The sequence below is a fragment of the Lipotes vexillifer genome, unplaced genomic scaffold (assembly GCF_000442215.2).
Source record: "Lipotes vexillifer unplaced genomic scaffold, Lipotes_vexillifer_v1.1 scaffold667, whole genome shotgun sequence".
NCBI classification, from domain to species: Eukaryota; Metazoa; Chordata; class Mammalia; order Artiodactyla; family Lipotidae; genus Lipotes; species Lipotes vexillifer.
This window is the reverse complement of record NW_006769289.1, coordinates 345,512-361,324: the sequence shown is the minus strand read 5'-3', so window position 1 is coordinate 361,324 and position 15,813 is coordinate 345,512. Positions and strand designations below refer to the sequence as shown.

General features: G+C 36.0%; 1 protein-coding gene across 1 annotated transcript in view; it reads left to right on the top strand.

Annotated features, from left to right (window-relative positions):
* The window catches only part of GCFC2 (GC-rich sequence DNA-binding factor 2), a 70,979-nt gene that overhangs the window by 1,554 nt on the left and 53,612 nt on the right, over positions 1 to 15,813 (top strand). The window contains 1 exon segment of the mRNA XM_007445536.1: positions 2,988 to 3,113. Coding sequence (XP_007445598.1) covers positions 2,988 to 3,113 — 126 coding nt within the window.

The window sequence follows — 15,813 nt, the reverse complement described above, 5'->3', positions numbered from 1 at the left end:
GGGGGGGGGGGGGGGGGGGGCAGTCCCAGGAGTTGCCTTTTCTCTTGCCTTCTAAAACAGTGAAACAGTGGTTCTCAAACTTTTTGGTATTAAGAGTACCCTTTTGGTCTTAAAGGTATACATACCCTTTATACTCTTAAGAATAATTAAGGATCCCAAAGAGCTTTTGTTTCTGTGGATTATATCTATAATAATTCTGTGGACTATATCTATAATATTTACCATTTTAGGAATTAAGATAAATTTTTATTCTTTTTTAAAATTAACTCATGTACAGATAAACATTTTTATGAAAAATAACTGTTTTCTGAAAAATAGTAAGAGTGATGTTTTCAATTTGCAAATCTCTTTATGTCTGGCTTAATGGAAGACAGCTGAATTCTCACAGATATTTCTACATTCAGTCTATTGAAATATGTTGTTTTGTTTGAATGTATGAAGAAAACCACAGATAGATGATTAGGAGTACTTAAGAGCCTTTTTAGTTCATTGAAGGTGTTCTGCTTTAATATTACAATGAAGCTCAAAAAGTAATAGGTTCTTAAAGGTTAATTTGCAGTGTGTGTCGACTGAAGAAAATGCACAACGTGAAAGTTTATGAATTAAGTTTTATTTGGGGCAAAATGAGAACTATAGCCCAGGAGACAGCGTTTCAGGTAGCTTTGAGAAACTGCTCCACAGAGGTAGGGGAGAGGTCAGTGTTACATATGATATTAGTGAAGAGGGGTTTGTGCAGTCAAACACACATTTTGGCAGAAGCTTGCTGATAGTCATGAGGAGCAGACGTCACCATTAATGATTTTAGTGCTTTTCCAGATATGAGGAGATGTAAGGATTGGGCTCATAAAATCTTCTGAAAATATCTGTCTGAAGGCCTGTTCTGCCAGTTTTTCCCAAAGCACAGAGTACCTCATTCCTCATCTCTGCCCTGAACTCCTTTCAGGGTGTATTGAAAATCAGCAGCTACAGCAGTTTGTGACTTAATCCTTGTAGATGCAGAAGGCAAGTGCCAATTTTTAGTTGGCACGAGGAAGCTGAAACCATATCAGTCAATTTTTTTGTACTCCACTAGATTAAAATCTGTCGGTGTGTTTTGCACTTTGAATGGCTCTTTTACCCATGCATGATTGGTAACATCATGCATTGACTCTTTGGAAAGTAGTGGTTCACCGAGCTGCAGTTCTTGCAAGTGTTGGTACAATTTATTACAATGTCAAAAAAAAAAAAACTCTCAATGCTACTACTGACATCATCAGTCTTTAAGTATTGGAAAGCTATCAAGTTCACAGTAGAGGGTGTGTTTCCCCAAAATTATAGACTTCACTTGAAATTTCTAATTCTTGAAGTGATAGGCACAACTTTGCTCGTTTTTAAGAAAATGTTTGTCAGATACCCGTGTCTGAATACCTAGAGTTTGTTTGTCATTCTTTCAAGTAGAAAGGTTTTCCTCCTCAAAGACAGTGGTTAGGTTCAACTTGCAGCTCATCACACAAGTGCTTTTCCTTGAGGCAACCGTTGCATTTCAGTGTGCGCCAGAAGTGCTTTATGCATGCTTCCATTTTGATCCACAGAATATTAAAAAGATGTGTACTCAGGGCCAAAATTTAATAAAATTAATTTTTTATCATTTCATTGAGGACAGTAAGTGAAACTGACTATTTTTCTTGCTAGTACAAGGTGGAAAAGAATACAGTGGATACTTCTGCAGATTGGTATCACTGGTATGATTCATACTAAAAGATTTGCAGTTTTACCCACCAACGGAGTAAAAAGGGCAAGTAACATGTTAATGTTGTGATGAAAGTAGTTTGGCTTTTCCCTCTGACCCGCTGAAAGGGTCTGAGGGACCTTCAAGGGTTGATGGATCATACTTTGAGAACCACTGCTCTGGTGTAACTTTACTTCACTTTAAGAAGATGTAGGAGTTGTTATAAATAGCAGTAGCTAAGAAAGATGTAAGCTACAGCTATATTCCTTGTCTTTTACACTTGATCTTAGCCAGATGGCCAAGAAGCGATATTACTTTGTCTTTTAATTCTTGATTTTACTCCAGCTTTTTTGACATTTATATAGGTTTTCTAATTAAGGAACATTCTTAATATAAGAGTACTTATTTATGTAATCTTAAATCTTAAGGTTATTCACAACTATTACAAAATATTTGTGAACTAACAAGTCCTTTTTTGTCAATAATACCATAAATTCCTTTACACTTTGCTCATTCGATTCTCACCGATACCTCTGTGGGTGTTCTCTCTTAATGCTGTCTTTGTTTAATAGATTAATTGACTGTGTCCTTTCCAGAATCACACAATGGAAATAGATCCATGATTTGGTTTGAAGCTACAGTACTCATTATAGTACTTCTTACCACCAGCCATTGAAATGTAATTTAGTATTTATATTACAAGAGCCTAAATTCCAGAGTTGGATGAAATTAGATTGAAAGCCCAGCTTCTCCATTTAGTAACTTTGTGACATTGGACATGTAGTTTAGCCTTTCCAATCCTTAGTATTCTCATCAGTAATAGCATTTACTTTATAGAGTTGTGAATGTTAAATGAAATAAATCTTGTAAACCAGACTTCAGTATGTCCAGCACATAGGAAATGTACGTTAAGTATTCTTTTCTTTTTCTACTTATTCACTATCACTGTTTTTCTTTCTTCATTTAAATATCCTCTCACTTTTTGTCATTTTCTTTTTTCTCTTATGTTCCCTTTCCTCTTTTCGTTTCATTCTTTAATGAAGAGAGTATTTTACTAGTTAAGTAGGTAACACAAGTAGGATACATCCTTGTACATTTATTAAACCATCCATTGATTTCAGAAAGAATGGAAATTAGGAAAGATCTGCATATGTACTTTAAATATGTGGAGTAAAATTAAAACACCATATTTTACATATGCCATGTGTTTTTCATAATTTCAATTATTGATTCCAACATCTTGACTCTTTCTTGTTATATTCAAAAAACGTCCTGTTAGAATCCAGAGCGGTTGATCTTTCAACAGACGAAGAGGATGGAACACATCGTTCTTCAGAAAGTAAAGATGATCAGAGTTCATCTTCCAATAGCTCTAGCTCTCTGGAAGAAGAGTTTACATCACTAGGTTGGTAACTTTTGAATTTTGTTAAAGAACTTTATTTCTAATATTAGTATTTTTCTATAGCAGTGATTTTTTTTAAATTTTTATCTTTTTATACTGCAGGTTCTTATTAGTTATCTGTTTTACACATATTAGTGTATATATGTCGATCCCAATCTCCCAATTCATTCCACCCCCCACCACCCCACTTTTCCCCCTTGGTGCCCTTGCGTTTGTTCTCTACATCTGTGTCACTGTTTTCCTTGCAAACCGGTTCATCTGTACCATTTTTCTAGATTCCACATATATGCATTAATATACGATATTTGTTTTTCTCTTTCTGACTTACGTCATTCTGTATGACAGTCTCTAGGTCCATAAACGTCTCTACAAATGACCCAGTTTCGTTCCTTTTCATGGCTAATATTCCATTGTATATATGTACCACATCTTCTTTATCCATTCGTCTGTCGATGGGCATTTAGGTTCCTTCCATGACCTAGCTATTGTAAATAGTGCTGCAGTGAACACTGGGGTGCATGTGTCTTTTTGAATTATGGTTTTCTCTGGGTATATGCCCAGTAGTGGGATTGCTGGGTCATATGGTAATTCTATATTTAGTTTTTGAAGGAGCCTCCATATTGTTCTCCATAGTGGCTGTATCAATTTACCTTCCCACCAACAGTACAAGAGCGTTCCCTTTTCTCCACACCCTCTCCAGCATGTGCTGTTTGTAGATTTTCTGATGATGCCCATTGTAACTGGCGTGAGGTGCTGCCTCATTGTAGTTTTGATTTGCATTTCTCTAATAATTAGTGATGTTGAGCAGCTTTTCATATGCCTCTTGGCCATCTGTATGTCTTCTTTGGAGAAATGTCTATTTACGTCTTCTACCATTTTTTGATTGGGTCCTTTGTTTTTTTTTAATATTGAGCTGCATGAGCTGTTTATTTATTTTGAAGATTAATCCTTTGTCCATTGATTCGTCTGCAAATATTTTCTCCCATTCTGAGGGCTGTCTTTTCATCTTGTTTACAGTTTCCTTTGCTATGCAAAAGCTTTTAAGTTTCATTAGGTCCCCTTTGCTTATTTTTGTTTTTATTTCCATTACTCTAGGAGGTGGATCAAAAAAGAACTTGCCATGATTTATGTCAAAGAGTGTTCTTCCTATGTTTTCCTCTAAGAGTTTCCCGTCTTACATTAGGCCTTTAATCCGTTTTGAGTTTTTTTGTGTGTGTGATGTTAGGGAGTGTTCTAATTTCATTCTTCTACATGTAGCTGTCCAGTTTTCCCAGCACCACTCATTAAAGAGACTGTCTTTTCTCCATTGCATATCCTTGCCTCCTTTGTCATAGATTAATTGACCATAGGTGCATGGGTTTATGTCTGGGCTTTCTATCCTGTTCCATTATTCTGTATTTCTGTTTTTGCGCCAGAACCATATTGTCTTGATTAGTGTAGCTTTGTAGTATAATATGAAGTCAGGGAGTCTGATTCCTCCAGCTCCGTTTTTTTCCCTCAAGATTGCTTTGGCTCTTTGGGGTCTTTCGTGTCTGCATACAAATTTTTAGATTTTTTGTTCTAGTTCTATAAAAAATGCCAGTAGTAGTTTGATAGGGATTGCATTGAATCTGTAGATTGCTTTGGGTAGTATAGTCATTTTCACAATATTGATTCTTCCAATCCAGGAACATGGTATATCTCTCCATCTGTTTGTGTCATCTTTGATTTCTTTCATCAGTGTCTTATAGTCTTCTGAGTATGGACCTTTTACCTCCTTAGGTAGGTTTATTCCTAGGTATTCTATTCTTTTTGTTGCAATGGTGAATGGGATTATTTCCTTAATTTCTCTTTCTGATCTTTTGTTGTTAGTTTATAGAAATGCAAGCGATTTCTCTGCATTCATTTTGTATCCTCCAACTTTACCAAATTCATTGATTAGCTCTAGTAGTTTTCTGGTGGCATCTTTAGGATTCTCTATGCATAGTATCATGTCATCTGCAAACAGTGACAGTTTTACTACTTCTTTTCCAATTTGGATTCCTTTTATTTCTTTTTCTTCTCTGATTGCCATGGCTAGGATTTCCAAAACTATGTTGAATAATATTGATGAGAGTGGACATCCTTGTCTTGTTCCTGATCTTAGAAGAAATGCTCTCAGTTTTTCACCATTGAGAATGATGATTGCTGTGGGTTTGTCGTATATGGCCTTTATTATATTGAGGTAGGTTCCCTCTATGCCCACTTTCTGGAGAGTTTTTATCATAAATGGGTGTTGAATTTTGTCAGAAGCTTTTTCTGCAGCTATTAAGATGAGCGTATGGTTTTCATTCTTCAGTTTGTTAATGTGGTGTATCACATTGTTTGATTTGCATGTATTGAAGAATCCTTGCATCCCTGGGATAAATCCCACTTAGTCATGGTGTATGATCCTTTTAATGTGTTTTTGGATTCTGTTTGCTAGTATTTTGTTGAGAACTTTTGCATCCATATTCATCAGTGATGTTGGTCTATAATTTTCTTTTTTTGTAGTATCTTTGTCTGGTTTTTATATCAGGGTGATTGTGGCCTCGTAGAATGAGTTTGGGAGTATTCATTCCTCTGCAATTTTTTGGAAGAGTTTGAGAAGGATAGGTGTTAGCTCTTCTCTAAATGTTTGATAGAATTCACCTGTGAAGCCATCTGGTCCTCATTTGTTGGAAGATTTTTAGTCACAGTTTCCATTTCATTACTTGTGATTGGTGTGTTCATATTTTCTATTTCTTCCTGGTTCAGTCTTGGAAGGTTATACCTTTCTAAGAATTTGTCCATTCCTTTCAGGTTGTCCATTTTATTGGCATACTTTGTATTTCTGTAGTGTCCATTGTAACTTCTTTTTCATTTCTGTTTTTGATTTGAGTCCTCTCCCTCTTTTTCTTGATGAGTCTAGCTAAAGGTTTATCAATTTTATCTTCTCAAAGAACCACCTTTTAGTTTTATTGATCTTTGCTATTGTTTCTATTTCATTTATTTCTGCTCTGAGCTTTATGATTTCTTTCCTTCTGCTAACTTTGGGTTTTGTTTGTTCTTCTTTCTCTAGTTCTTTTAAGTGTAAAGTTAGATTGCTTGGGATTTTTTTTTTTTCTTGAGGTAGGATTATATTGCTATAAACTTCCCTCCTAGAACTGCTTTTGCTGCATTCCAGAGGTTTTGGGTCGTCATGTTTTCATTGTCATTCATCTCTAGGTATTTTTGATTTCCTCTTTGATTCCTTCAGTGATCCCTTGGTTATTTAATAACGTATTGTTTAGCCTTCATGTGTTTGTGTTTTTTATGTTTTTTTTCCTGTAATTTATTTCTTATCTCATAGCATTGAGGTCAGAAAAGATGCTTGATATGATTTCCATTTTCTTAAATTTACCGAGGCTTGATTTGTAACCAAAGATGTGATCTATCCTGGAGAATGTTCCATGCGCCCTTGAGAAGAAAGTGTAATCTGCTTTTTTGAATGGAATGTCCTATAAATATTAATTAAATCTATCTGGTCTGTTGTGTCATTTAAAGCTTGTGTTTCCTCATTAATTTTCTGTCTGGATGATCTGTCCATTGGTGTACATGAGGTGTTAAAAGTTCCCCACTATTATTGTGTTGCTGTCGATTTCCTCTGTTATAGCTGTTAGCTTTTGCATTATGTATTGAGGTGCTCCCATGTGGGTGCATATATGTTTATAATTGTTATGTCTTCTTGGATTGATCCCTTGATCAATATGTAGTGTCCTTCCTTGTGTCTTGTAACATTCTTTATTTTAAAGTCTATTTTATTTGAAATGGTTATTGCTACTCCAGCTTCTTTTGATTTCCATTCACATGCAATATCTTTTTCCATCCCTTCACTTTCAGTCTGTATGTGTCCCGAGGACTGATGGAGGTCTCTTGTGGACAGCATATATTTGGATCTTGTTTTTGTATCCATACAGCAAGCCTGTGTCTTTTGGTAGGAGCGTAAATTCATTCACATTTAAGATAATTATCAATATGTATGTTACTATTACCATTTCTTAATTATTTTGGGTTTGTTTTTGTAGGTCCTTTTCTTCTTTTGTGTTTCCCACTTAGAGAAGTTCCTTTAGCATTTGTTGTAGAGCTGGTATGGTTGGGCTGAATTCTCTTAGCTTTTGCTTGTCTGTAAAGCTTTTGATTTCTCCGTTGAATCTGAATGAGATCTTTGCAGGTAGAGTAGTCTTGGTTGTAGGTTCTTCCCTTTCATCACTTTTAAATATATCGTGCCCCTCCCTTCTGGGAGGGTTGTCCATTTTATTGGCATATTTGTATTTCAGATTGTCCATTGTCACTGCTCCTTCCCCCTGGATGAGGCTATCTACAGTTTCTGCTGAGAAATCAGCTGTTAACCTTACGGGAGCTCCCTTGTATGTTATTTGTCATTTTTGCCTTGTTGCTTTTAATAATTTTTCTTTGTCTTTAATTTTTTTCAGTTTGATTACTATGTGTCTCAGCATGTTTCTCCTTGGGTTTATCCTGCCTGGGACTCTCTGCACTTCCCGGACTTGGGTGGCTGTTTCCTTTCCCATGTTAGGGAAGTTTTCTACTATTATCTCTTCAAATATTTTCTCAGGTCCTTTCTCTCTGTCTTCTCCTTCTGGGACCCCTATAAGGCAAATGTTGGTGCGTTTAATGTTGTCCCAGAGGTCTCTTAGGTTGCCTTCATTTCTTTTCATTCATTTTTCTTTAGTCTGTTCCATGGCAGTGAATTCCACCATTCTGTCTTCCAAGTCACTTACGCGTTCTTCTGCCTCACTTATTCTGCCATTGATCCTTCTAGTGTATTTTTCACTTCAGTTAGTGGATTGTTCATGTCTGTTTTTTCTTTAATTCTTCTAGGTGTTTGTTCTTTCAGTTCTTCTAGGTCTTTGTTAAACATTTTTTGCATTTTCTTGATCTTTGTCTTCATTCTTTTTCTGAGGCCCTGGATCATCTTCACTATCATTATTCTGAATTCTTTTTCTGGAAGGTTGCCTATCTCCACTTTATTTAGTTGTTTTTCTGGGGTTTTATCTTGATCCTTCGTCTGGTACATAGTCCTCTTCCTTTTCATTTTGTCTCTCTGTGAATGTGGTTTTCGTTCCACAGGCAGGATTGTAGTTCTTCTTGCTTCTGCTGTCTGTCCTCTGGTGGATGAGGCTGTCTAAGAGGCTTGTGCAAGCTTCCTGATGGGAGGGACTGCTGGTGGGTAGAGCTGACTGTTGCTCTGGTGGGCAGAGCTCAGTAAAACTTTAATCCGCTTGTCTGCTGATGGGTGGGGCTAAGTTCCCTCCCTGTTAGTTGTTTGACCTGAGGTGACTCAGCACTGGAGGCTACAGTCTCTTTGGTGGGGCTAATGGCAGACTCCGGAAGGGCTCATGCCAAGGAGTACTTCCCAGAACTTCTGCTGCCAGTGTCCTTGTCCCCGCGGTGAGCCACAGCCACCCCCCGCCTCTGCAGGAGACCCTCCAACACTAGCAGGTTGGTCTGGTTCAGTCTCCTATGGGGTCACTGCTCCTTCCCCCTGGGTCCTGATGTGCCCACTACTTTGTGCCCTCCAAGAGTGGGGTCTCTGTTTCCCCCAGTCCTGTTGAAGTCCTGCAGTCAAATCCCGCTAGCCTTTAAAGTCTGATTCCCTGGGAATTCCTCCTCCTGTTGCCAGACCCCCAGGTTGGGAAGCCTGACGTGCGGCTCGGAACCTTCACTCCAGTGGGTAGACTTGTGTGGTATAATTGTTCTCCAGTTTGTGAATCACCTACCCAGTGGTTATGGGATTTGATTTTATTGTGATTGTGCCTCACCTCCCGTCTCATTGTGGCTTTTCCTTTGTCTTTTGATGTGGTTTATCTTTTTTGGTGAGTTCCAGTGTCTTCCTGTCAATGATTGTTCAGCAGTTAGTTGTGATTCCCACGCTCTCATAAGAGGGAGTGAGCGCACGTCCTTGTACTCCACCATCTTGAACCAATCTCCTATACCAGTGATACTTATTATTAATAAACTCTAGTGAAGTGTGGGGCAAATAAGTCATTGCTAATGATTGTCAACGGACCAAAATTGGCTGCTTGGTTCCATTACATATCATGCCCACGGTCAGATGGCTTATAAGAGGCAGAGCTAGGATTCCAACCCAGGGAATCTGCTCCAGAGCCTAGGTTCTTAACCACTGTGCTATACTGGGTGATTCATGACAGTATCTAAACATGGTAAGAATTTGTCTGTGAGGTTGTTTCAGGTATAGGATGTAGCATATATAAAACTCTAGGGAAGATAACATAGCATGTGCAGAGAACTAAAAAGTAGTTGTTGGACTGAAAATACTTGGTTTAAGTTTAATAAAGAAGAACAAAAAGAAAGCAGAGGGACTGACTGGAGTCAAATAATACAGGGTTTTAAGGGAACTACTGAAAATTTTATGCAAATAGATGACATGACCAATTTTTTGTTTTAGAAAGATAAATCCAGTTCAGGGGTTGGCAGATTACCACCTGTGGGCCAAATGTGGCCCACTATCTGCTTTTGTGAATGCAATTTTATTAAAGCCATGCTCATTCAATTATTACTTGTCTTTAGCTGCTTTTGCACTACAATGGCAGAGCTGAGAAGTTGTAACAGAGACTTTATGGCCCAGAAAGCCAGAAATATATATTGGCCTTCTACCTAGCTCAAGGGTTCTTAACTTGTCTTGTGCTGTGGACTCTTTTCAGTCTCATGAAGCCTAAGACCCCTTCTGAAGAAAACAAAGTAAAATGTATAGCTTTATAAAGGAAACATTAATTTGAAATATAATTGTTAAAATATTTTTTTAAAGATTTGTAGTATAGTAGTAAGTGCTTTATTAACATGTGAAATAACAGGAACCAGAGCTCTTCTAATTTTTTTTCTAAAACAAGTTCATAAGCTACAGAAGTAATTAGTGATGAAGCCAGTATTAAGAATTGAAGCCTAGTAGACAAGTGAAGCTTTGTCTAGACTCTAGGTACAGTGCTGTCCAATAAAACTTTGCACGAAGTTTCTGTATCTTCACAGTCCAGTATATTAGCCACTAGCCACATGTATCTATAGAGTTCTTGAAATGTGGCTAGTGTGACTAAGGAACTGGACTTTTAATTTACTTAAATTTAAATAGTCACATATGGCTGGTGGTTACAGTACTGAACAGTGGTGCTGTAGAAGATGGCAGATTAGACAGTGTAAGGCAGTAATTGTAAAGTGTTGGTAGCATTGGGAACCTAAGGAGAAAATGCAGTGTTTGGAAATATGTAGGATGGTTTTATATTATCATAGTGCCTGAGGTGTTGCTGGCATGTAGTGCCCTGAAGGCAAGAGATGATAAAGATAAAGAATGTGGGACAGTTTACCAAGGTGAAGAATTGTCCCTCCTCTGATGCCCCTTTAAGAAACACTGATTGAAAGATGAAAACTTGTCCTGTAAGGAACACTTCGTGTTTTGTTTTTTGTTTTTTTCTTTTTTTCTGGAGAGGAAAAGAGGAAGAAGGAATGAGGTAAGTGTAAGGACTGTTATGTAGAAGATGGAGTGCATTTATTTTTTTGTTCAGATGATAGAACTATTAGAATGATCCAGTACTGGAATATCGGCCTTGAGATATGCACTGTTGCAGAGACTGCTTACCAATTGGACATGATATTAACCTTTATTCTTTTTTTTAATTGAAGTATAGTTGATTTACAATATTGTATTAGTTTCAGGTGTATAGCAAACTGATTCAGTTATATATATACTTTTCAGATTATTTTCCATTATAGGTTATTATAAGATATTGAATATAGTTCCCTGTGCTGTACAGTAGGTCCTTGTTGTTTATCTATTTTATGTATAGTAGTTTATATCTATTAATCCCATACTCCTAATTTATCCCTCCCCCACACCCTTTCCCCTCTGGTAAACATAAGTTTTTTCCTATGTCTGTGAGTCTTTTTTTGTTCTGTTCTTGCCTCCTTTGTCATAGATTAATTGACAGTAGTTGTGTGTATTTATTTCTAGGCTCTCTATTGTTTTCCATTGATCTATATATCTTCTTTTGTGCCAATACCATGCTGTTTTGATTACTGTAGCTCTATAGGACTGTCTGAAGTCTGGGAGAGTTATGCTTCCAGCTTTCTTCTTTCTCCTCAGGATTGCTTTGGCAATTCTGGGTATCTTGTGGTTCCTTATAAATTTTAGGATTATTTGTTCTAGTTCTGTGAAAAATGTCATGGGCAATTTGATAGGGATTGCATTAAATCTGTAGATTGCCTTGTATGTCCATTTTAACAATATTAATTCTTCCAATCCAAAGAGCAGGTGATATCTTTCCATTTCTTTGAATCATCATCAATTACCTGTATCACTGTTTTATATACAGTTCTTAGCATATAGGTCTTTCACCTCCTTAGGTTTCTTCCTAGGATATTTTTTTTTTTTTGGAATTCTTTTTTTGATGTGATTTTAAATGGGTTTGTTTTTTTACTTTCTGATATTTCATTGTTAAAGAAATGCAACAGATTTCTGTATATTAATCTTGTATCCTAGCTATCTTGCTGAATTTATTTATTCTAATAGTTTTTATGTGGAATCTTTATAGTTTTCTGTATAGAGTATCATGTCATCTATGTATAATGATAGTTTTATCTCTTATGTTCCAGTTTGGATACATTTTATTTCTTGTCCGATTGCTGTGGCTAGGACTGCCAAAACTATGTTGAATAGAAGTGGTAAGATATTTGTCTTTCTCTGTGTGACTGACCTCACTTAGTATGATAATCTCCAGGTCCATCCATGTTGCTGCAAATGGCATTATTTCATTCTTTTCAATAAATATCACAAATATCATATGATATCACTTATAGGCAGAATCTAAAAAAATGATACAAATGAACTTATTTACAAAACAGAGTCACAGACTTAGAGAATGAACTTATGGTTACCAGGGGGGAAGGGTGAGAGGGAGGGATAGATTGGGAGTTTGGGATTGACATGTACACACTGCTATATTTAAAATAGATAACCAACAAAGACCTACTGAATAGCACAGGGAACTCTGCTCAATGCTCTGTAATAACCTAAATGGGAAAAAAATTTGAAAAAGAATAGATACATGTATATGTATAACTGAATTATTTTGTTGTATACCTGAAATTAACACAACATTGTTAATCAACTATACTCCAGTATAAAATAATAAATAAATAGAGACACAATTCTTACTTGCATTCCTTGTAGAAAAATCAAGTACATGTAGCACTGCTGCCTAGAATCATTACATTTCTTTAAAATGTAAGCAGAATTAAATCTTTCATGATTATTTTATGAGATGGTAATATATTTTTCTCCTTTGACCCATGTACTTGGTAATGTATTGGAATAAATTTTGGAATGTATACTGACTAAGAAAAAAAAAGTGGTAAGAGTGACATCCTTGCTCAGAATTTAGTGGAAAGGCATTCAGCTTTTCACCATTGAGTATTATATAGGCTGTGGGTTTGTCATAAATAGCTTTTATTATGTTGAGATATGTTCCCTCTATACCCAGTTTGGTGAGAGTTTTTATAATGAATGGATGTTGAAGTTTGTCAGATGCTTTTTTATACATCTATTGAGATAGTCATGTGATTTTGGGCTTTCCTTTTGTCAGTGTGGTGTATCACATTGATTGATTTGTGTATGTTGAACCATCCTTGTGACCCTGGGATGAATCCAGCCTGATCATGGTATATAATCTTTTTTATGTATTGTTGGATTTGATTTGCTAATATTTTGTTGAGGATTTTTGCATCGATGTTTATCAAAGATATTGGCCTATAATTTTCTTTTTTTTTGGTAGTGTCTTTCTCTGATTTTGGTAGCAGGGTGATGGTGGCTTCATAGAATGAATTTGGGAGTGTTCCCTCGTCTTCAGTCTTTTGGAAGAGTTTGAGAAGGATAAGTATAAGTTCCTCATTGTATGCTTGGTAGAATTTCCCTGTGAAGCCGTCAGGTCCTGGGCTTTTGTTTGTAGGGAGTTTTTTTTATTACCAGTTCTATTTCACTTCTAGTGATCAGTCTGTTCAAAGTATCTGTATCTTCTTGATTCAGTTTCAGCAGACTGTATGTTTCTAGAAACTTGTTCATTCCTTCTTGGTTGTCCAATTTGTTGGCATATAATTGTTCATAGTATTCTCTTATGATTTTTTGTATTTCTGTGGTATCAGTGTTATTTCTCCTCTTCCATTTCTTATTTTATTTATTTGGTTCCTCTCTGTTTTCTTCTTGGTAAGCCTGGCTAGAGGTTTGTCGATTTTGTTTATCTTTTCAAAAAACCAGCTCTTGGTTTTATTGATCTTTTCTATTGTTTTTTTGATCTCTATTTTATTTATGTCCTCTCCGATCTTTATTATTTCCTTCCTTCTGCTGACTTTGGGTTTTGTTTGTTCTTTTTCAGATTCTTTTAAGTGGTAGGTTAGGTTGTTTATTTGAGAAATTTCTTGTTTCTTGAGGAAGGATTGTATCACTATCAACTTCCCTCCTAGAACTGCTTTGCTGTATCCCATAGATTTTATATGGTTGTGTTTTCATTGTCACTTGCCTTCAGGTATTTTCTGACTTCTTTTATTTCATTGTTGATGCATTGGTTTTTTATTAGTGTGTTGTTTATTCTCCATGTGTTTGTTCTTTTCCCATTTTTCTGTCTGTGGTTGATTTCTACTTTCATACCAGTATGGTCAGAAATGCTTAAAATGCTTTCTATACTCTTAAATTTTTTGAGGCTGGTTTTGTGCCCCAGTATGTGGTTAACCCTACTGAATGTTCCATGTTCACTTGAAAAGAATGTGTACAGTGTCCTGTAGAAATCAGTTAAGTCCAACTGGTCTGTTGTGTCATTTAGGTCCTCTGTTGCCTTATTGATTTGCTGTCTGGAACGTCTGTCCATTGATGTCAGTGGGGTATTAAAGTCTCCCACTATTACTGTATTCCTGTCAATTTCTCCCTTTGTGCCTGTTAGTATTTGCTTTATATACTTAGGTGCTCCTATATTGGGTACATATATGTTAACGGGTGTAATACCCTCTTTTTGTATTGATCCCTTTATCATTATATAATGTCCTTCTTTGTATGGCCTTTGTTTTAAAGTCTGTTTTGTCTGATATGAATATTGCTACTACCACTTTCTTGTCGTTTCCATTTGCATGGAATATCGTTTTCCATCCCCTCATTTTCCATCTGTGTGTGTCTTCAACCCTGATGTGAGTCTCTGGTAGGCATCATATTATGGGTTCTTGTTTTCTTATGCAACCTGCTCCTCTGTGTCTTTTAATCAGAGCATTTAGTCCATTGACATTGAAAGTAATTATTGATAGGTATGTATTTGTTGCCATCTTAAACCTTGTTTTCCAGTTATTTTTGTAGTTCTTTTCTGTTTCTTCTTTTTGTTTTTACTTTTGTAGTTTGATGATTTTCTTTTATATTATGCTTGAGTTCCTTTCTTTTTGGTTTTTGTGAATCGATTGTATGTTTTAAATTTGTGGTTACCATGGGGTTCAAGTATGTTGACCCATAACTATACTTGCTTTAAAGTGATAGTCATACAAGTTCAAACACATTGTAAAAAAAATCTACATCTTTAGAGTCCCCCCTCTCACATTTTTTTATTTTGATGTCATGTTTTACATCTTCATGCTTATTCTTTTGCTGTTCATTGTAGTTATAATTGCTTTTACAAAAATATTTGTAATTATTTTTTAATCTGTGTACTAGCTTATTTAAGTGGTCTTCAATCCTTTTATATATTGGCTTTCCCATTGTGATTTTCCCTTACCTATAGATTCTTGTTTCTCTTTTATTTAGAGAAGACCTTTCAATATTTCTTCTAGGGTAGGTTTAGTAATACTGAATTTTTTTAGTTTTTGCTTGTCTGAGAAATTCTTTCTCTCTCCTTCTATTCTAAATGATAATCTTGCTGGGTAGAATATCCTAGGTTGCAGGGTTTTCCCTTTCAGGACTTTGAATATATCATGCCACTCCCTTCTGGCCTGCAGAGTTTCGGCAGAGAAATCAATTGATAGTCTTATGGTGGTTCCCTTGTAATTAACTCTTTGTTTTTCTCTTGCTACCTTTAGAATCCTCTCTTTAACTTTTGCCATTTTAATTATGATGTATCTTGGTGTGGGTCACTTTGGGTTCATCTTGTTTGGGACCCTCTGTGCTTCCTGTGCCTGGATATCTGTTTCCTTTTTCAAGGTTTGGGATGTTTTTAGCCATAATTTCTTCAAATATATTTTAAATCCCCTTTTCTCTCTCTACTCCTTATGGAACCTCTATTATGCATAGTTTGGCATGCTTTATATTATCCCATAGTTCTTATAGGTTATCTTCATACTCTGTTCATTTGTCTTTCTGTCTGCTGTTCTGATTGAGTGATTTCCATTATTCTGTCTTCCAGATCACTTACACATTCTGTGTTATTTAGTCTGCTATTCATTGCTTCTAGATTGGTTTTTATTTCAGCAGTTGAGTTGCCTAATTTTGATTTGGTTCATCTTCATAGTTTCTAGTTCCTTGTTACAGTGCTCTGCATTTCTATTGATAATCTTTCTTAATTCCTTTAGCATTTTTATAACCTTCTTTTTGGACTCAAGGTCTAGTAGACTGGTGAGGTTTGTTTCAGAAATTATTTGTTCTTTCAGGGGATTTCTCTTGTTCTTTTAATTAAGAGTAGTTCCTCTGCTTTTT